Source organism: Lissotriton helveticus, chromosome 2_1 (genome assembly GCF_964261635.1).
Source record: "Lissotriton helveticus chromosome 2_1, aLisHel1.1, whole genome shotgun sequence".
Lineage (NCBI taxonomy): Eukaryota > Metazoa > Chordata > Amphibia > Caudata > Salamandridae > Lissotriton > Lissotriton helveticus.
The window spans coordinates 251,262,556-251,284,875 of record NC_136059.1 but is presented as its reverse complement, the minus strand read 5'-3'; the positions used below and the strand labels follow the sequence as shown (position 1 = coordinate 251,284,875).

The 22,320-nt window shown below is 50.8% G+C and overlaps 1 protein-coding gene across 1 annotated transcript in view; it reads left to right on the top strand.

Moving 5' to 3' along the window:
• The first annotated feature begins 2,177 nt into the window (after positions 1-2,177).
• The window catches only part of LOC144819301 (uncharacterized), a 64,608-nt gene continuing 44,465 nt past the window's right edge, over positions 2,178-22,320 (top strand). Inside the window, exon 1 of the mRNA XM_078677256.1 lies at positions 2,178-2,312. Within this exon, the coding sequence (XP_078533382.1) occupies positions 2,272-2,312 (41 nt within the window). The 5' untranslated portion in view covers positions 2,178-2,271. The remainder of the gene's footprint in view (positions 2,313-22,320) is intronic.

The following is a 22,320-nucleotide window of genomic DNA, read 5'->3' as shown; positions in this document are numbered from 1 at the left end:
CAATATGTATACCCCAAAATCCTTTGTTCTCTGAAGGCGGAGAGGCCTCTGCCTAGTCCAAACCAGTTCCTGAGCACTTTGTTTACATGACTCTATTCTTCCTTTCACTGTGCAGGGCAGAGACATCAGCCGCCACACAGGAGGTGGAGCCAGCACAGGGGTGGGAAGATACAGCTCTGGAGCACTCTGTTGACATGATTCCTCCTCTCCTTTCACAGTGCAGGGCAGAGACATCAGACAAGCCACAGGAGGTGGAGCCAGAATTGTAGAGGGAAGGCCCAGCCCTATTCAGGTCCAAGGTGCAACTCCTCCCTCCCATCTAGATGCAGATCTCTCTATTCACCACTGGGCTGTCCCAGCCTGTCTCCTGGAATCCCCCAGCCCTGTCACTCACAAACCCAGACAAGGAATACACAACCCAGCAGAGGTAGGCTCAAATGGTTAGGCAAGCTAATACCTACTTTCTAAAAGTGGTATTTGCAAACACAGAATATTAAAATAAACTTTACTAAAATATGTATTTTATTATTCTGAGTTCAGGCATGCTAAATTCGAATTTCTACCATGTTCCCTGAGTCATTTAGGATTATAAGAATGTAATAATCGAACTGCCCATTCTGGCCTATGAGAACAGGTAGCCTTCAATAGTGGAAAACGTAAATGGCTGTAATTCACTATTAGAACATGCTAAACTCATCAGAGCATGTCCTACCTTATACTTACAATGCACCCTGCCCTTGGGCCTACCATAGGGGTGTCTAATATGAAGGAAAGAGAAGGTTTAGGGACTGGCAAGTGTGTGCACTTGGCCAAGTCGACATGGCAGTGCTAGACTGCACATAGTCCTTGCAATGGCAGGCCTGAGACACACTTTAAAAGCTGCTACTGTGGGTGGCACAACCAGTGCTGCAAGCCAACCAGAAGCATTTGATTTACCAGCCCTGGGCACACATGGTGCACTGTACTAGGGGCTGACAGGTAAATCAAATAACCCAATCATGGAATAACCAATTAGTACATAACTTTAACATAGGGAGCACTTGCACTGTGGCACTGATTAACAGTGGCACAGTGCCCAAAGCATAAATCCAGCAAAAACATATAAAAACAGAGGAGGCAATTCGTCAAAAAAATGGAAGGGAGACTCACGACAATGATGCTAGGTCTAACAAAATGTGATCAAACACTGTGAAAAAATGACTCCCGGGTCCAAAGAACCAATAACCTCTCACATGAGACTGGCGTCAAGAGAGGTTAAATGGTTAATATTTTGTGGGCAGAATAGTGCCACCCACGCACTGCTCTGTGGGCGGGCCCAAGTTCTATGTATAAAGGACTGGACTGAGGGTGAGCGTTGACCCACTCAAGGCAGATCAGGTGAATGAGGAGGTGGTGGTAGTTTAATAAGGAAGAAGGCACTGGAAGGCACAAGGAATGCAACACGCAAGAGACCTCTAGGACGGTCTCTGGTGATCTGGAAAATGGCGCTAGCATGGAGCTAGGAAGAAACAAATCTGATGGGAGGGAGTGAAGGGGAATAAAAATGGTGCGCAGCGTGTGGGGGTCACAGGGCAGTAGGGATAAGCAAGCAGAGAGAATAGGCACCACCGGCAAACATCCACCCGGTGCCGTTCTCGGAAACTGGAATGCTAAAAACGAGAAAGACATATAAACTTACTAAAATGGTTATTGTGACAAGGTACTTATCATGGCCGCCATGTAATAAGAAAGAGGTGGAGCTATGAGTGTTAAGACTGCTTATACCTTTATCTGTAATGCTATTGGTGTTTAGGTATGTGGATGGAATTTACATTTTTGTTTTATCAAAGAACCATGATCATTATAATTCTTTGTTTTGGACTTGGTGCTTTACTATTGTAACATGGCTGTTGTTGGATGTAAGCAGGGAAAGAAAGCATAATCTACTGCAGATGTGGCGGAAGTCTGTCCTCAGTCACAACACTGGATTAGTGAGCCATAAATGAGGTCACATATGTGAGCAGTGCACAGCAATCCTTAAGCCTGGAGTGGGCTAACTCCAAAATAAAAGTATACGACTGGTGCAGAGGAAGGTGGAAAGGCAGAGGAATTTGAACCGAAAATAGCTGTGGGTGTAATAGAGAGGGGCGTGACGGCATAAGTAAACAATGAGTAGCCTAAGACCCACCCCAAACTATAAAAGGTGCCATAAAAATCACCGAGATAAGAGACCGTGCCCGGAAAGTACCAGACTCAGAGCGTCACCAGAAGAAGGAGCATGAAAGAAGAGCCATGCCAGAGCTTGGAGGAATAATGTCACCAGCAGCCACCAGGTAAGGGGGCATCAACAAGCAGCAGCACAGGGGGCATCAACAAGCAGCAGCACAGGGGGCTTCAACAACCAGCAGCACAAGGGGCCTTCAACAAGCAGCAGTACAAGGGGCCTTCAACAAGCTGCAGCACAGGGGGGGCTTCAACAAGCAGCAGTACAAGGGGGCTTCAACAAGCAGCAGCACAGGGGGGTTCAACAAGCAGCAGTACCAGGGGGCCTTAACAAGCAGCAGCACAGGGGGGCTTCAGCAAGCAGCAGCACAAGGGGGCTTCAACAAGCAGCAGCACAAGGGGGCTTCAGCAAGCAGCAGCACAAGGGGGCTTCAACAAACAGCAGCACAGGGGGGCTTCAACAAGCAGCAGCACAAGGGGGCTTCAACAAGCAGCATCACAAGGGGGCTTCAACAAGCAGCAGCGCAAGGGGGCTTCAACAAGCAGCTTCAACAAGCAGCAGCGCAGGGGGGCTTCAACAAGCAGCTTCAACAAACAGCAGCACAGGGGGCTTCAACAACCAGCAGCACAGGGGGCTCCAACAAGCAGCAGTACAAGGGGGCATCAACAAGCAGCAGCACAGGGGGGCTTCAACAAGCAGCAGCACAAGGGGGCTTCAACAAGCAGCAGCACAAGGGGGCTTCAACAAGCAGCAGCACAAGGGGGCTTCAACAAGCAGCAGCACAAGGGGGCTTCAACAAGCAGCAGCACAAGGGGGCTTCAACAAGCAGCAGTACAGGGGGGCTTCAACAAGCAGCAGCACAAGGGGGATTCAACAAGCAGCAGTACAAGGGGGCTTCAACAAGCAGCAGCACATGGGGGCTTCAGCAAGCAGCAGCACAAGGGGGCTTCAACAAGCAGCAGCACAGGGGGGCTTCAACAAGCAGCAGCACAAGGGGGCTTCAACAAACAGCAGCACAAGGGGGCTTCAACAAGCAGCAGCACAAGGGGGCTTCAACAAGCAGCTTCAACAAGCAGCAGCACAGGGGGGCTTCAACAAGCAGCAGTACAAGGGGACTTCAACAAGCAGCAGCACAGGGGGCTTCAACAAGCAGCAGCACAAGGGGGCTTCAACAAGCAGCAGTACAAGGGGGCTTCAACAAGCAGCAGTACAAGGGGGCTTCAGCAAGCAGCAGCACAAGGGGGCTTCAACAAGCAGCAGCACAGGGGGGCTTCAACAAGCAGCAGCACAAGGGGGCTTCAACAAGCAGCAGCACAGGGGGGCTTCAACAAGCAGCAGCACAGGGGGGCTTCAGCAAGCAGCAGCACAAGGGGCCTTCAACAAGCAGCAGCAGCGCTGGGGGTGGGCTTTAACAAGCAGCAGTACAAGGGGGCTTCAACAAGCAGCAGCACAAGGGGCCTTCAACAAGCAGCAGCAGCACAGGGGGCTTTAACAAGCAGCAGTACAAGGGAGCTTCAACAAGCAGCAACACACGGGGGCTTCAACGAGCAGCAGCACAAGGGGGCTTCAACACGCAGCAGGACAAGGGGGCTCCAACAAGCAGCAGCACAAGGGGGCTTCAACAACCAGCAGCACAAGGGGGCTTCAACAAGCAGCAGCACAAGGGGGCTTCAACAAGCAGCATCAAAACCATGCTCAGGACTCTTCGTGTATTATCGCATCCTTTTGATTCTTGATTCTGATTGAGTGGCACCACAAAATACAGTGCGGTGCGCATATGTGTGTGCTATCTTTTCCATTCCTTTATGGGGGCGTCAGTGCTTTTTTTTTAGATAGCAACAACATTGAAAAATATACTGTTTATGTAGTCCAAATATGCACGTTAACCTTTGATGCACTGAATCCACAAAATGAAATAGGCTAAAATAAGGCATCTTTACCAGTGAGTAATAAATAGCTCCAATCAGCTTTTTTTATTCATTTTCTTTTACAACGGCTAGCACAGTTTTGGCTCAGCAAAAATCAATCTTTCTATAGAATACAAACGCTTCTTTTTTCCTGGAGCTTAAAATAACTGACCAAATAAAGGAAACCTGCCCACTGATATCATATGATATATTATTCTAAAAAGCGCCTGAGCGCAAATTGACCACGCAAGTGCAATGTAAGTAACCCATCCCTTCTGTTGAGGCTGCATGTGTCAGAGTTCCTTTATTTCAGTTAATGCTGTAAGAACTCTTTATAATAGGTGTCACCTGAGACTTTACATAAAATCCTAAAGTGCAACCCCCAGGGGCTAAGCACCTATCTATGGAGATATGGATCAATCCAGATAGGGCTGATTCAGTCATTCATCCTTATGAGGTCTACAAGAGACACTCTTTGAGATCAGCGCCTGTTGTAATGCACATAAAGCCACGAATCTGCTTAAAAATGTACCTGGCTGCACTGATTCAAGCTTCTTTGCCTATGGTTGGTATGTATGTTACAGGAGCAGTGTGTATGCTATTAACAGGCACCAGGAGCTTTTATGCTAGAATGTGGTCCTGGGCCAATCGGACTGTAATACCGCCTTTTATATAGACCTAAAAAAATATGTACAGTTTTGGCAAGCTCCATCTAATGGCCAATTTTATTAATATTATTGATTCAATTTTAGTACACAGGTTTATGATGATGAAGAACAGTACTTCCTTGAAATCCTTTGTGTGTCTCATTTGTTATACCTTTTCTGTAATAATATAACCATCAGCAAAATACAAATATAATCAGAAACTACATTATAGTCGGTTTCAAAACTGAGCTCAGTGAACATACATTTAAGGAAAAGAAAAATGGAACTCAGTAGAGAAACCAACTGCGAACGGAAATGTGAAAAAGGAAAACAAAAAACAAAGAACATAGCATCGAGTACTTGCAAGCTTGCATGAGTTACAATGATAGGAACCTGCGGAACTCCATTGCCCAGACTACAATAATCAAACCTACATTTGATTTAATTTGTCAATTTTTACTTTCTTTCTAAGCAAAAGGTACTGCTGGTATTTTGCCAAATGTATGTGTATCTTAAGATATTTTTTGGCAAACTAAATGTTATTCTATTTCCATAGAAAAGTTGAAATGCGCATATTTGTCAATAAATTAAAAAGGAAAATAGAGAACAAACCAGCTAATTAATATGGCAAGTATATGTATACTTCTTGAAAGCATAAGGTTGTGCATAACAGCCATAACACAAAGAGGCCTCATACACACCAGACGACAAAGCATGGGACTAAAAGCCTTGTGGAATAGGAAATAAGAGCACAGGTTTGTCTCCTTGAAATCTCCCCATATCTCCTCAGAATGAACTCCAGGGCTATTACACAATGTAATCATAATGTGCGAGTAAAGTAATTTCCATAATCCAATAATCTATGCAAGGGTTAAAGAGCAGTCTGATTTTCTTATAATTACTTTATTCACTAATGCAAAAGAACATGACAGCAACCTTTCACCAACTAAAATCAAATCTAAATTACCTGCCATATAGGTACAAGCAGCAAATGATTATCAAGGAATATTTCTAACTATCCTATATATCAGCCCAAAATAGCAAGTCTGTATGGCAATTAAGGTCATATGACTAGGAATACCTCTAAGGATATTTGAAGCCCAACATTTATCAGTCCAGTAAATCAATCATCCATGGGGGCGCTGGGCGAGAAAAAACCTAAGTCTCGCTTTTTAGTGCATTTAAAAAATTACGTTTAATTCCATCCTGGCTAGTTGTGCACAAATTCCAGATATAAGATATAGAGGTATCTAGAGTCGCCTATTTCCATTAAAATGTGGGTATTCCTACACCCTCAAATCACCTTCTACAGTCTCTCAGGCATGGGTACATGGGTTAATACATCTTCTTCATAATTTTGTGTGCAAAGTGCAGATTGCAGGTCATCAGTAGCAGCCCAAGCTGCCCGCCCCAACAACCATCCACTCTCTTCAGGCAGATAAACAGGGTGGCACTGAAATTGTTACTTGCAACCCCAATTATTTACAGTGCTATTAAGTGCAAGAACATGGCATCAATCACATATGTAAACAAATTGTATGTTCAATACATTAAAGCAAATATCAGTTTGTCTAACCTTGAACCCCCTCCATACTAATAAAAAAACAATCTGTTCAACATTCACCAGTTGGATGTAGTCACCTAGTAAATGGATAGGATCAACTGGTTGCTGGTCTCCTGGTAGCATTTAGACAGAACATGGAAAACCCCCTGGTGGTATTTAGACAGAACATGGAAACACCCCCTGGTGGTATTTAGACAGAACATGGAAACACCCCCTGGTGGTATTTAGACAGAACATGGAAACACCCCTGTTGGTATTTAGATAGAACATGGAAACATCCCCTGTTGGTATTTAGATAGAACATGGAAACACCCCCTGGTGGTATTTATTTATTTACAAAGTTTTATATAGCGCAAACTTGATCTCGAAGGATATCAGAGCGCTTTACAATTTGAGGCAAAGGTAACAAATCAGAACGCAGCTGAGCCCAAACAAAAAAAAATGTTATACAGTTAATTTTTAGCATCCGCATGTTAATTTGATATCAACTGGTAGCAACTACTTAAACCTTCATCTAGATAGAACATGGAAAGATATATATGTATGTATAGGATATATGTATCTTCAAGGTATATTGATGTGGAGCTAAGAATAGTACATCTATAGTTACCAATTTGCACTTACCTGCTCGATATTTTGATCCTTGATATTTTTGACATAATATTCTCTCTACACAATATTTGTGTTTTCGATATGCTGTCAGAGATCCTCTCCTGGCTGAAGTCAAGTTTATTAACCAACGGTTTTACCTCCATTACAGATACTCAGTATTACAGCTTTATCTCATTACACCTTGATCTTATGTGCAGGGGTCTGAGCCTTATCAGCTTTTCACATTAACCACCGAGTGTGCATTGGCTCCCAAAATAGATCCATTGGGCCAAATATACAACGTTTTTTCTATCAGTAACTGCATTCTCCTCTGGTCGTAGATGCAAGTCACATTTGAATATCTAAGACCCAATCAATCAATCAGGGGGTTATAAAGTGCAGCTACTCACCTGTGAGGGTCTCAAAGGCTCTGAGGTGGGCGAGGGGGCGCTAGGGTTCAGTTGAAGAGCCAGATCTTGAGAACTGATTCAAAAAGCATTTTCTGTAAGTAGTTTCCAGAGGTAGTACACGTATCTGGGTCTGTAATCAATCGATCAGTGTTTGTTAAGCACAACTCTTCCCTGCAAGGGTCTCAAGGTGCTTGTGGGTGGGAGCTGCAGGTCCTGCTGGGCGCTGAGGTTTATTTGAAGAGCCAGGTCTTGAGATCCTTCCTGAATTGGGTCAGTGACAAATCATACTCTATGTGCTACTAGCCTACCTAGAGCTGAAGCCCTCCCCAGCCAGAGGCATCACAAAAAGCTGGGAATCCTTCCAAATAAAAGGGCAGAATTACCCTCATAATGGCTGCATTTGCTAACAATAGTATCATGCGTAATTTATTTTGTAATTGTGATCATTTTTGGAGCGATCAATATTAAATCATTGAGCTTTTGCATATGCTTAATTTACTTATACATATGTTGGATGTGAAGGGATTGAATACGGTGTAAAGGGAGAGTGAGGGTATGACAGGAGAACTTAGGGTTCAAAGGGACAGTTTGGGGTGTTGTTAGAACTGGGGGTCTCTAGTTGGCAGAGGTAGGTACCACTGTCCAAATAGGGACCTTTGCTTCTAGTCAGGGTAAGGAGGAAACACTCTTAGATAACCCCTGCTCACCCCCTTGGTAGCTTGGCACGAGCAGTCAAGGCTTATCAAAGGCAATGTGTAAAGTATTTGTACCAAAACTCATAGTAACACAGTGAAAACACCACAAACTGACTCCACAACAGTTTAGAAAAATAAAGGTATTTAATCTAAACTACACAAGACCAAACCACAAAAATCCAACATACACAGTTCAAGAATATGGTTGCAAAGTGTTCTTAAGGTTAGCGATAAAAAGATCCACTGTTGGGTCACGTTTTAGCCACAGTACCTTTGTTTGCATTAAAAGTTCCAAGCACAGAAGCTGTAGCGGTAGAAAACATACGATTTGTTACTCTTGAGACCCTGGGGAGGCGTTAGCGACAGCCCCGCTGCAGCAGCGGATGTGTTGCGACGAATCCGGTCTGTATGGGGAGGAAGGCGATGACTTATATGGATTGCGGTGCGTAGGTTCCGTAGGAAGATTTCTCTCGCAAAGGCACGATGCGACAATCTCCGGGGCTTAGCGACGATCTTCTCCTCTCGCGGCCCCTCAAAGCGATGACTTTGCAACGATGTTCGCAGCGACGTGAAACAGCTCGCAAAGCGGCGGTGCGACGATCTCACCCAGTGATGACAGGCTCTGTGACGATACTCGCAGCGACGATATTTTTCCCGCTAGCGAAGGGTGCAACGTCTCTGGCAGCCGCAACAGGTGCTGCGACCATCTCGGCCCTCACGGCGGCAGGAATTTCCTCACACTGACGGTGATGCGCTCCGCAACAGAGCGATGCGATACATTTTCTGTAGCAAAGTCTCTCAAATCTTGGTTTCCAGCTTCCCAACACAGGTACCACTTCCAGAGGCACCACGACTGGCCCAAGCACTCTAGGAAGGACAGAGCTCTCTCCGCAGAGCTCAGGGAAGCTGGGGGTGAAGTCCTTTTATTCCTGGGACTTCAAAACAGGGAGCCAGCTCACAACAGGCCCTTGGAGATTTCTTCAAGTCAGGGGACAAAGCAACAACAAAGTCCTTCCCCTCTTCTAGGCAGCAAAGCAACTGCAGGTCAGTCCAGCATTACACAGCAGGGCAGTCCTTCTTCTTCAGTCTTCCAGCTTTCTCCTTGGCAGAGGTTCCTTCTTGATTCCAGGATGATCTAATTTTCTGTAGTCAGGGGTCCTGTACTTATACCCCTAAAAGTCTTTGATCCCTTTGTGCAGGAGGGCTCTGAGCCCGGTCTGAACCAGTTCTGGGTGTTCCTTGAGCACTTTGTTTTCCTGGCCTCTCCTTTCCTTTCAGAGAGAGGGGCAGGGTCCTCAGCCACCCAGCAGGAGGTGGAGCCAGCATTGTGGAAGGCAGGCACAGCCCTATTCAGGCCCAGGTGCTATCCCCTCCCACCACTCTAGATGCAGATGGAGCTATTCAGCCCAGGGATGGCCCACTCAGACTCTGGGAGCCACCCAGCCCCTGTCACTCACAAACCAGACAGTCAATTCACAAACAGGCAAAGGCACACAGAAAGGTCAGACAAGAGAACAGCAACCTCCTAAAAGTGCTGTTCTCAAACACAGGATTTAAAAACAACCTTTCCTAAAATATGTGTTATTAAATTCTGAGTTCAGGGATTCCATGACTTTTATGTCCTATCTTGCTCCTATGGGAAGACATGCTGGTAGCCACTGTAGCCAGCATTCCCATGATAGCCTATAGGGCAAGATAACCTTACAATAGTGAAAAACGAAAATGGCTGTAATTCACTAGCAGAGCATGTCACATGCACAAGTACATGCTCTACCTTTCACATACACTGCACCCTGCCCAAGGGGGTACCTTGGGCCTTCGTAGGGGTGACCAATGTGTACAGAAAGGGAAGGGCTAGGCCTGGCCAGTGGGGACACTGACCAGGAGCACATGGCAGTTCACAGACTGCACACAGGCACTGATGTGGCAGACCTGAGACACCATTTTAGGGCTACTTGTGTGGGTGGCACAATCAGTGCTGCATTCCCACTAGTAGCATTTGCTATCACCAGCCCTGGCCCACTCAGTGCACTTTACTAGGGACTTCTTGGTGACACAAAAATGTCAATCATGGATAACTAATCATAATAACAATTTACACAGGGAGCACTTGTACTTTGACACTGAACAGCAGTGGCAAAGTGCCCAAAGTATCTAAACCAGCAAAAACGAAATCCAGCACAGCATAAAAAAATACAGGAGGTAGAGGCAAAAAGATTGGGGGAAACCATGCCAAAGATGCCCGGTCTAACACGTGTGAAGGGAGAACTTGGGATGTGAGCATTAAACGTTTGATCAGGTAGTTGGAGGAGTATTGAAAAAACAGGGAGGACTGGACAAAGAGTCTAGAGGGGGAGTAAAGAGTGTGTAGGGAGGTTGTGGGTGTGAAAAGGGAAGATATGGTCTGAAGAGATAGTGTGAGTGTTGACGCAAAGTGAAGAGTATGAAGGATGTGTGAATTTGTCAGGAGAGTACATTTAAAGAGCCATTGTCGGTTGTGCAGGTGAATCATGGGATATACTGGGAGACTATGGGGCCTGAAGGGGGTATCATTTCAGAGTGGAGTTGTGGAGAAGGAGAGACACCACGTAAACAGAGTTGGACTTGAGGGACGAGCCTGGGTTATGTACAGGGTCCATGTAAACATAGAGAGTAGGATGTGAGGGGAGAGCCCGGGTTGTGTACAGGGTCCATGTAAACAGAGAGAGTGGGATGTGAGGGGGAAGCGCAGGTTGTGCACAGGGTCCATCTAAATAGAGAGAGTGCAATATAAGGGGAGAGCCCGGATTGTGTACAGCGTCCATGTAAACAGAGAGAGTGGGATGTGAGGGGAAACCCTTGGTTGTGAACAGCATCCATGTAAACAGAGAGAGTGGGATGTGAGGCGAAAGCCTTGGTTGTGAACAGCGTCCATGTAAACAGAGAGAGTGGGATGTGAGGGGAGAGCCTAGGTTGTGTACAGTGTCCATGTAAACAGAGAGTGTAGAGTTTGAAGCAAGAGTATTAGTTGAGCGGGGTATGCATTCAAAGAAAGCGCATGGGCCGTGAAGGGAAAGCATGAGTTTTTTGGAGATTAAATAAAAAAAGGAGTATGGGATGCGAGGGGAGACCCTGGATTGCATGGAGGGTACATATAAAGACAGTTTGGAGTGTAAGGGGAAGGCCTGGATGCATAGAGAATGGATGGGTGAATCAATGTAAAGAGAGACTTCTAGGTGTGAGGGGAGAGCCTGGGTTATGTGAGAGAAGAGCCTGGGTTGCATGAATGTGCTTGGAACGAGAGTGTGGGGTGTGATGGGAGAGCCTGGGTGATGTGAGGGAAGTGCCTGGGTTGCATGGAACGTGCATGGAAAGAGAGAGTGCAGGGTGTGAGGGGAGAGCCTGGGGTGCATGGAGGGTGCAAGGTGTGAAGTGAGAGCATGAGCTGTGTACAGGATGCATTCAGAGACAGCACGTAGTGCGTCAAATGAAAGCACAAGTTGCATGAGGACACATTCAAAGACAGTGTGGAGTGTGAGGGGAGAGTCTGGCTGCATGAGAATGGATGGACGCATTGATGTAGAGAGAGCTCAGGGTGTGAGAAGAGGGGAGCAGTCGGAACAACACCAGCAGAGCCACGCATGTTCCAGCAACGCAAGCGATACCACTCTTGTCTAAACCACGCCTATGCCTTAACCATGCATATGGGTGGTTAAGGCAGTGCATGTTCTAGTTGCTTCTGAGTGGAAGCCAGAAGGATCGGGAGAGGACGCTGTGAGGTGAGTGAGGCTGGGGGCCGGGTTTTCGGGGGGTGGTGATAGTTTTTAAGGGTTGGCGTTAGTTTTCAGGTCTGGGGGGTTGGGGTTGTTTTCAGGACTGGGGATTAGGGGAAGTTTTTAGGGCTTGGGCGGCGGGTAGTTTTTAGTGCCATGGGAGGCAAGGTAGTTTTTAGGGCTATGGGGAGGGCAGGATAGTTTTAGGGCTTGGGGAGGCAGGGGAGTTATAGAGACCCAGGGGTAGGGGGTTTGTTTTCAGGAGGGAGGGGGACAGTTTTAGGTCTCAAGGCAGGGCTTGGGGCTGTTTGAGGGCTCAGGGTGGGGGGGAGGAATTATGATATTTTTTAGTATCACAATATACTTGTGTGCAAGGTAGCTTTTAGGGCTTGGGTACTTTTTAGGGCTTTGGGGAGGGTGGGGACGTTTTTAGGGCTTGGAGGACAGGGACGTTTTTAGGGCTTGGGGAGGGTGTTGGTTTCAGGAGGGAGGGGATAGTTTTAGGTCTCAGGGTGGGGGACAGGGATTGGGGGTGAGACTTACTTGGTAAGTCTTAACCACGCATATGTCTTTGACATACATGATTGAACAACACACATTTCATTTTAGAGGCATGCATGATAAGGGAATATATGTGGTTAAGACCCCGTGGAACAGGCATGTGTGGTAAAAGCCTGCGTTGTGTTCTGTCACACAACTATGAAAGGGCAGTCTGGGTTGCATAGAAGGTGCATGTAAAGAGAGAGTGCAGGATGTGAGGGGAGAGACTGGGTTGCATGAAGTGTGCATATAAAGACAAAGTACGGGGTGTGAGGAGAGAGCCTGAGTTGAGTGGAGGGTGCATTCAAAGAGTGCAGGATTTGAGGGAAGTACCCGGGCTGCATGGAGGGTGCATGTAAAGAGAGAGGACAGGGTGTGCGGGGAGAGTCTGGGTGATGTGAGTGGAGAGCCTAGGTTGCATGGAGGGTAGATGTAAAGAAAGAAAGTGGGATGTGAGGGGAGAGCCTGGGTTGAGTGGGGGATGCATTTAAAGAGAGAGCATGGGATGTGAGTGTAGTCCCCGGGTTGAATAAAGGGAGCATATAAAGAGATAGTGGAGGGAGTGAGGTGGAGCCTGGATTGCATGGAGGGTGCATGTAGTGAGAGAGGGTGGGGTGTGAGGGGAGAGCCTTGATTACATGGACGGTGAATGTAGTGAGAGAGGGTGGGGTGTGAGGGGAGAGCCTTGGTTAGATGGAGGGTGCATTTAAAGAGAGAGTGCGGGTGTGAGGGGAGAGACTGTGTTGAATGGAGGGTGCATAAAAAGAGAGAGAGCAGGGTGTGAGGGGAGAGCCTTGGTTACATGGAGGGTGCATGTAAACAGAAAGCGCTGGGTGTGTGGGGAGAGCCTTGGTTACATGGAGGATGCATGTAAAGAGAGCTGGGTGTGAGGGGAGAGCCTTGGTTACATGGAGGGTGCATGTAAAGAGAGCTGGGTGTGAGAGGAGAGCCTTGGTTACATGGAGGGTGCATGTAGAGAGAGAGGGCAGGGTGTGAGGGGAGAGCCTTGGTCACATGGAGGGTGCATGTAAAGAGAGCTGGGTGTGAGGGGAGAACCTTGGTTACATGGAGGGCGCATGTAAAGAGAGCTGGGTGTGAGGGGAGAGCCTTGGTTACATGGAGGGCGCATGTAAAGAGAGCTGGGTGTGAGGGGAGAGCCTTGGTTACATGGAGGGCGCATGTAAAGAGAGCTGGGTGTGAGGGGAGAGCCTTGGTTACATGGAGGGTGCATGTAAAGAGAGCTGGGTGTGAGGGGAGAGCCTTGGTTACATGGAGGGTGCATGTAAAGAGAGCTGGGTGTGAGGGGAGAGCCTTGGTTACATGGAGGGTGCATGTAAAGAGAGCGCAGGGTGTGAGGGGAGAACCTTGGTTACATGGAGGGTGCATGTAAAGAGAGCTGGGTGTGAGAGGAGAGCCTTGGTTACATGGAGGGTGCATGTAGAGAGAGAGGGCAGGGTGTGAGGGGAGAGCCTTGGTCACATGGAGGGTGCATGTAAAGAGAGCTGGGTGTGAGGGGAGAGCCTTGGTTACATGGAGGGTGCATGTAAAGAGAGCTGGGTGTGAGGGGAGAGCCTTGGTTACATGGAGGGTGCATGTAGAGAGAGAGGGCAGGGTGTGAGGGGAGAGCCTTGGTCACATGGAGGGTGCATGTAAAGAGAGCTGGGTGTGAGGGGAGAACCTTGGTTACATGGAGGGTGCATGTAGAGAGAGCGCAGGGGGTGAGGGGAGAGACTTTGTTGAATGGAGGGTGCATGCAAAGAGAGAGAGTGTGGGGTGTGAGAGGAGAGCCTTGGTTACATGGAGGGTGCATGTAAAGAGAGCTGGGTGTGAGGGGAGAGCCTTGGTTACATGGAGGGTGCATGTAAAGAGAGCTGGGTGTGAGAGGAGAGCCTTGGTTACATGGAAGGTGCATGTAAAGAGAGCTGGGTGTGAGGGGAGAGCCTTGGTAACATGGAGGGTGCATGTAAAGAGAGCTGGGTGTGAGGGGAGAGCCTTGGTTACATGGAGGGTGTATGTAAAGAGAGCTGGGTGTGAGGGGAGAACCTTGGTAACATGGAGGGTGCATGTAGAGAGAGCTGGGTGTGAGGGGAGAGCCTTGGTTACATGGAGGGTGCATGCAAAGAGAGAGCGCAGGGTGTGAGGGGAGAGCCTTGGTCACATGGAGGGTGCATGTAAAGAGAGCGCAGGGGGTGAGGGGAGAGCCTTGGTTACATGGAGGGTGCATGTAAAGAGAGCTGGGTGTGTGGGGAGAGCCTGGGATACATGGAGGGTGCATGTAAAGAGAGCGCAGGGGGTGAGGGGAGAGCCTTGGTTACATGGAGGGTGCATGTAAAGAGAGCTGGGTGTGAGGGGAGAGCCTTGGTCACATGGAGGGTGCATGTAAAGAGAGCTGGGTGTGAGGGGAGAGCCTTGGTTACATGGAGGGCGCATGTAAAGAGAGCTGGGTGTGAGGGGAGAGCCTTGGTTACATGGAGGGTGCATGTAAAGAGAGCTGGGTGTGAGAGGAGAGCCTTGGTTACATGGAGGGTGCATGTAAAGAGAGCTGGGTGTGAGGGGAGAGCCTTGGTTACATGGAGGGTGCATGTAAACAGAAAGCGCTGGGTGTGTGGGGAGAGCCTTGGTTACATGGAGGGTGCATGTAAAGAGAGCTGGGTGTGAGAGGAGAGCCTTGGTTACATGGAAGGTGCATGTAAAGAGAGCTGGGTGTGAGGGGAGAGCCTTGGTAACATGGAGGGTGCATGTAAAGAGAGCTGGGTGTGAGGGGAGAGCCTTGGTTACATGGAGGGTGTATGTAAAGAGAGCTGGGTGTGAGGGGAGAACCTTGGTAACATGGAGGGCACATGTAAAGAGAGCTGGGTGTGAGGGGAGAGCCTTGGTTACATGGAGGGTGCATGCAAAGAGAGAGCGCAGGGTGTGAGGGGAGAGCCTTGGTCACATGGAGGGTGCATGTAAAGAGAGCGCAGGGGGTGAGGGGAGAGCCTTGGTTACATGGAGGGTGCATGTAAAGAGAGCTGGGTGTGTGGGGAGAGCCTGGGATACATGGAGGGTGCATGTAAAGAGAGCGCAGGGGGTGAGGGGAGAGCCTTGGTTACATGGAGGGCGCATGTAAAGAGAGCTGGGTGTGAGGGGAGAGCCTTGGTTACATGGAGGGCGCATGTAAAGAGAGCTGGGTGTGAGGGGAGAGCCTTGGTTACATGGAGGGCGCATGTAAAGAGAGCTGGGTGTGAGGGGAGAGCCTTGGTTACATGGAGGGTGCATGTAAAGAGAGCTGGGTGTGAGAGGAGAGCCTTGGTTACATGGAGGGTGCATGTAGAGAGAGAGGGCAGGGTGTGAGGGGAGAGCCTTGGTCACATGGAGGGTGCATGTAAAGAGAGCTGGGTGTGAGGGGAGAACCTTGGTTACATGGAGGGTGCATGTAGAGAGAGCGCAGGGGGTGAGGGGAGAGACTTTGTTGAATGGAGGGTGCATGCAAAGAGAGAGAGTGTGGGGTGTGAGAGGAGAGCCTTGGTTACATGGAGGGTGCATGTAAAGAGAGCTGGGTGTGAGGGGAGAGCCTTGGTTACATGGAGGGTGCATGTAAACAGAAAGCGCTGGGTGTGTGGGGAGAGCCTTGGTTACATGGAGGGTGCATGTAAAGAGAGCTGGGTGTGAGAGGAGAGCCTTGGTTACATGGAAGGTGCATGTAAAGAGAGCTGGGTGTGAGGGGAGAGCCTTGGTAACATGGAGGGTGCATGTAAAGAGAGCTGGGTGTGAGGGGAGAGCCTTGGTTACATGGAGGGTGTATGTAAAGAGAGCTGGGTGTGAGGGGAGAACCTTGGTAACATGGAGGGCACATGTAAAGAGAGCTGGGTGTGAGGGGAGAGCCTTGGTTACATGGAGGGTGCATGCAAAGAGAGAGCGCAGGGTGTGAGGGGAGAGCCTTGGTCACATGGAGGGTGCATGTAAAGAGAGCGCAGGGGGTGAGGGGAGAGCCTTGGTTACATGGAGGGTGCATGTAAAGAGAGCTGGGTGTGTGGGGAGAGCCTGGGATACATGGAGGGTGCATGTAAAGAGAGCGCAGGGGGTGAGGGGAGAGCCTTGGTTACATGGAGGGTGCATGTAAAGAGAGCTGGGTGTGAGGGGAGAGCCTTGGTCACATGGAGGGTGCATGTAAAGAGAGCTGGGTGTGAGGGGAGAGCCTTGGTCACATGGAGGGTGCATGTAAAGAGAGCTGGGTGTGAGGGGAGAGCCTTGGTCACATGGAGGGTGCATGTAAAGAGAGCGCAGGGGGTGAGGGGAGAGCCTTGGTTACATGGAGGGTGCATGTAAAGAGAGCTGGGTGTGTGGGGAGAGCCTTGGTCACATGGAGGGTGCATGTAAAGAGAGCTGGGTGTGAGGGGAGAGCCTTGGTCACATGGAGGGCGCATGTAAAGAGAGCTGGGTGTGAGGGGAGAGCCTTGGTTACATGGAGGGTGCATGTAAAGAGAGCTGGGTGTGAGGGGAGAACCTTGGTAACATGGAGGGCACATGTAAAGAGTGATGGGTGTGAGGGGAGAGCCTTGGTTACATGGAGGGTGCATGTAAAGAGAGCGCAGGGTGTGAGGGGAGAACCTTGGATACATGGAGGGTGCATGTAAAGAGAGCTGGGTGTGAGAGGAGAGCCTTGGTTACATGGAGGGTGCATGTAGAGAGAGAGGGCAGGGTGTGAGGGGAGAGCCTTGGTCACATGGAGGGTGCATGTAAAGAGAGCTGGGTGTGAGGGGAGAACCTTGGTTACATGGAGGGCGCATGTAAAGAGAGCTGGGTGTGAGGGGAGAGCCTTGGTTACATGGAGGGTGCATGCAAAGAGAGAGCGCAGGGTGTGAGGGGAGAGCCTTGGTCACATGGAGGGTGCATGTAGAGAGAGAGGGCAGGGTGTGAGGGGAGAGCCTTGGTCACATGGAGGGCGCATGCAAAGAGAGAGCGCAGGGTGTGAGGGGAGAGCCTTGGTCACATGGAGGGCGCATGTAGAGAGAGCGCAGGGTGTGAGGGGAGAGCCTTGGTCACATGGAGGGCGCATGTAGAGAGAGCGCAGGGGGTGAGGGGAGAACCTTGGTTACATGGAGGATGCATGTAAAGAGAGCTGGGTGTGAGGGGAGAGCCTTGGTCACATGGAGGGTGCATGTAGAGAGAGCGCAGGGTGTGAGGGGAGAGCCTTGGTCACATGGAGGGCGCATGTAAAGAGAGCTGGGTGTGAGGGGAGAGCCTTGGTTACATGGAGGGTGCATGTAAAGAGAGCTGGGTGTGAGGGGAGAACCTTGGTAACATGGAGGGCACATGTAAAGAGAGAGCGCAGGGTGTGAGGGGAGAGCCTTGGTTACATGGAGGGCGCATGTAAAGAGTGATGGGTGTGAGGGGAGAGCCTTGGTTACATGGAGGGTGCATGTAAAGAGAGCGCAGGGTGTGAGGGGAGAACCTTGGTTACATGGAGGGTGCATGTAAAGAGAGCTGGGTGTGAGAGGAGAGCCTTGGTTACATGGAGGGTGCATGTAGAGAGAGAGGGCAGGGTGTGAGGGGAGAGCCTTGGTTACATGGAGGGTGCATGTAAAGAGAGCTGGGTGTGAGGGGAGAGCCTTGGTCACATGGAGGGTGCATGTAAAGAGAGCTGGGTGTGAGGGGAGAGCCTTGGTTACATGGAGGGCGCATGTAAAGAGAGCTGGGTGTGAGGGGAGAGCCTTGGTCACATGGAGGGCGCATGCAAAGAGAGAGCGCAGGGTGTGAGGGGAGAGCCTTGGTCACATGGAGGGCGCATGTAGAGAGAGCGCAGGGTGTGAGGGGAGAGCCTTGGTCACATGGAGGGTGCATGTAAAGAGAGCTGGGTGTGAGGGGAGAACCTTGGTTACATGGAGGGCGCATGTAAAGAGAGCTGGGTGTGAGGGGAGAGCCTTGGTCACATGGAGGGTGCATGTAAAGAGAGCGCAGGGGGTGAGGGGAGAGCCTTGGTTACATGGAGGGTGCATGTAAAGAGAGCTGGGTGTGTGGGGAGAGCCTGGGATACATGGAGGGTGCATGTAAAGAGAGCGCAGGGGGTGAGGGGAGAGCCTTGGTTACATGGAGGGTGCATGTAAAGAGAGCTGGGTGTGAGGGGAGAGCCTTGGTCACATGGAGGGTGCATGTAAAGAGAGCTGGGTGTGAGGGGAGAGCCTTGGTCACATGGAGGGTGCATGTAAAGAGAGCTGGGTGTGAGGGGAGAGCCTTGGTCACATGGAGGGTGCATGTAAAGAGAGCGCAGGGGGTGAGGGGAGAGCCTTGGTTACATGGAGGGTGCATGTAAAGAGAGCTGGGTGTGTGGGGAGAGCCTTGGTCACATGGAGGGTGCATGTAAAGAGAGCTGGGTGTGAGGGGAGAGCCTTGGTCACATGGAGGGCGCATGTAAAGAGAGCTGGGTGTGAGGGGAGAGCCTTGGTTACATGGAGGGTGCATGTAAAGAGAGCTGGGTGTGAGGGGAGAACCTTGGTAACATGGAGGGCACATGTAAAGAGTGATGGGTGTGAGGGGAGAGCCTTGGTTACATGGAGGGTGCATGTAAAGAGAGCGCAGGGTGTGAGGGGAGAACCTTGGTTACATGGAGGGTGCATGTAAAGAGAGCTGGGTGTGAGAGGAGAGCCTTGGTTACATGGAGGGTGCATGTAGAGAGAGAGGGCAGGGTGTGAGGGGAGAGCCTTGGTCACATGGAGGGTGCATGTAAAGAGAGCTGGGTGTGAGGGGAGAACCTTGGTTACATGGAGGGCGCATGTAAAGAGAGCTGGGTGTGAGGGGAGAGCCTTGGTTACATGGAGGGTGCATGCAAAGAGAGAGCGCAGGGTGTGAGGGGAGAGCCTTGGTCACATGGAGGGTGCATGTAGAGAGAGAGGGCAGGGTGTGAGGGGAGAGCCTTGGTCACATGGAGGGCGCATGCAAAGAGAGAGCGCAGGGTGTGAGGGGAGAGCCTTGGTCACATGGAGGGCGCATGTAGAGAGAGCGCAGGGTGTGAGGGGAGAGCCTTGGTCACATGGAGGGCGCATGTAGAGAGAGCGCAGGGGGTGAGGGGAGAACCTTGGTTACATGGAGGATGCATGTAAAGAGAGCTGGGTGTGAGGGGAGAGCCTTGGTCACATGGAGGGTGCATGTAGAGAGAGCGCAGGGTGTGAGGGGAGAGCCTTGGTCACATGGAGGGCGCATGTAAAGAGAGCTGGGTGTGAGGGGAGAGCCTTGGTTACATGGAGGGTGCATGTAAAGAGAGCTGGGTGTGAGGGGAGAACCTTGGTAACATGGAGGGCACATGTAAAGAGTGATGGGTGTGAGGGGAGAGCCTTGGTTACATGGAGGGTGCATGTAAAGAGAGCGCAGGGTGTGAGGGGAGAACCTTGGTTACATGGAGGGTGCATGTAAAGAGAGCTGGGTGTGAGAGGAGAGCCTTGGTTACATGGAGGGTGCATGTAGAGAGAGAGGGCAGGGTGTGAGGGGAGAGCCTTGGTTACATGGAGGGTGCATGTAAAGAGAGCTGGGTGTGAGGGGAGAGCCTTGGTCACATGGAGGGTGCATGTAAAGAGAGCTGGGTGTGAGGGGAGAGCCTTGGTTACATGGAGGGCGCATGTAAAGAGAGCTGGGTGTGAGGGGAGAGCCTTGGTCACATGGAGGGCGCATGCAAAGAGAGAGCGCAGGGTGTGAGGGGAGAGCCTTGGTCACATGGAGGGCGCATGTAGAGAGAGCGCAGGGTGTGAGGGGAGAGCCTTGGTCACATGGAGGGTGCATGTAGAGAGAGCGCAGGGGGTGAGGGGAGAACCTTGGTTACATGGAGGATGCATGTAAAGAGAGCTGGGTGTGAGGGGAGAACCTTGGTTACATGGAGGGCGCATGTAAAGAGAGCTGGGTGTGAGGGGAGAGCCTTGGTCACATGGAGGGCGCATGCAAAGAGAGAGCGCAGGGTGTGAGGGGAGAGCCTTGGTCACATGGAGGGCGCATGTAGAGAGAGCGCAGGGTGTGAGGGGAGAGCCTTGGTCACATGGAGGGCGCATGTAGAGAGAGCGCAGGGGGTGAGGGGAGAACCTTGGTCACATGGAGGGCGCATGTAAAGAGAGCTGGGTGTGAGGGGAGAGCCTTGGTTACATGGAGGGTGCATGTAAAGAGAGCGCAGGGTGTGAGGGGAGAACCTTGGTTACATGGAGGGCGCATGTAAAGAGAGCTGGGTGTGAGGGGAGAGCCTTGGTTACATGGAGGGTGCATGTAAAGAGAGCTGGGTGTGAGGGGAGAGCCTTGGTTACATGGAGGGTGCATGTAAACAGAAAGCGCTGGGTGTGTGGGGAGAGCCTTGGTTACATGGAGGGTGCATGTAAAGAGAGCTGGGTGTGAGAGGAGAGCCTTGGTTGCATGGAGGGTGCATGTAAAGAGAGCTGGGTGTGAGGGGAGAGCCTTGGTAACATGGAGGGTGCATGTAAAGAGAGCTGGGTGTGAGGGGAGAGCCTTGGTTACATGGAGGGTGTATGTAAAGAGAGCTGGGTGTGAGGGGAGAACCTTGGTAACATGGAGGGCACATGTAAAGAGAGCTGGGTGTGAGGGGAGAGCCTTGGTTACATGGAGGGTGCATGCAAAGAGAGAGCGCAGGGTGTGAGGGGAGAGCCTTGGTCACATGGAGGGTGCATGTAAAGAGAGCGCAGGGGGTGAGGGGAGAGCCTTGGTTACATGGAGGGTGCATGTAAAGAGAGCTGGGTGTGTGGGGAGAGCCTGGGATACATGGAGGGTGCATGTAAAGAGAGCGCAGGGGGTGAGGGGAGAGCCTTGGTTACATGGAGGGTGCATGTAAAGAGAGCTGGGTGTGAGGGGAGAGCCTTGGTCACATGGAGGGTGCATGTAAAGAGAGCTGGGTGTGAGGGGAGAGCCTTGGTCACATGGAGGGTGCATGTAAAGAGAGCTGGGTGTGAGGGGAGAGCCTTGGTCACATGGAGGGTGCATGTAAAGAGAGCGCAGGGGGTGAGGGGAGAGCCTTGGTTACATGGAGGGTGCATGTAAAGAGAGCTGGGTGTGTGGGGAGAGCCTTGGTCACATGGAGGGTGCATGTAAAGAGAGCTGGGTGTGAGGGGAGAGCCTTGGTCACATGGAGGGCGCATGTAAAGAGAGCTGGGTGTGAGGGGAGAGCCTTGGTTACATGGAGGGTGCATGTAAAGAGAGCTGGGTGTGAGGGGAGAACCTTGGTAACATGGAGGGCACATGTAAAGAGTGATGGGTGTGAGGGGAGAGCCTTGGTTACATGGAGGGTGCATGTAAAGAGAGCGCAGGGTGTGAGGGGAGAACCTTGGTTACATGGAGGGTGCATGTAAAGAGAGCTGGGTGTGAGAGGAGAGCCTTGGTTACATGGAGGGTGCATGTAGAGAGAGAGGGCAGGGTGTGAGGGGAGAGCCTTGGTCACATGGAGGGTGCATGTAAAGAGAGCTGGGTGTGAGGGGAGAGCCTTGGTTACATGGAGGGTGCATGCAAAGAGAGAGCGCAGGGTGTGAGGGGAGAGCCTTGGTCACATGGAGGGTGCATGTAGAGAGAGAGGGCAGGGTGTGAGGGGAGAGCCTTGGTCACATGGAGGGCGCATGCAAAGAGAGAGCGCAGGGTGTGAGGGGAGAGCCTTGGTCACATGGAGGGCGCATGTAGAGAGAGCGCAGGGTGTGAGGGGAGAGCCTTGGTCACATGGAGGGCGCATGTAGAGAGAGCGCAGGGGGTGAGGGGAGAACCTTGGTTACATGGAGGATGCATGTAAAGAGAGCTGGGTGTGAGGGGAGAGCCTTGGTCACATGGAGGGTGCATGTAGAGAGAGCGCAGGGTGTGAGGGGAGAGCCTTGGTCACATGGAGGGCGCATGTAAAGAGAGCTGGGTGTGAGGGGAGAGCCTTGGTTACATGGAGGGTGCATGTAAAGAGAGCTGGGTGTGAGGGGAGAACCTTGGTAACATGGAGGGCACATGTAAAGAGTGATGGGTGTGAGGGGAGAGCCTTGGTTACATGGAGGGTGCATGTAAAGAGAGCGCAGG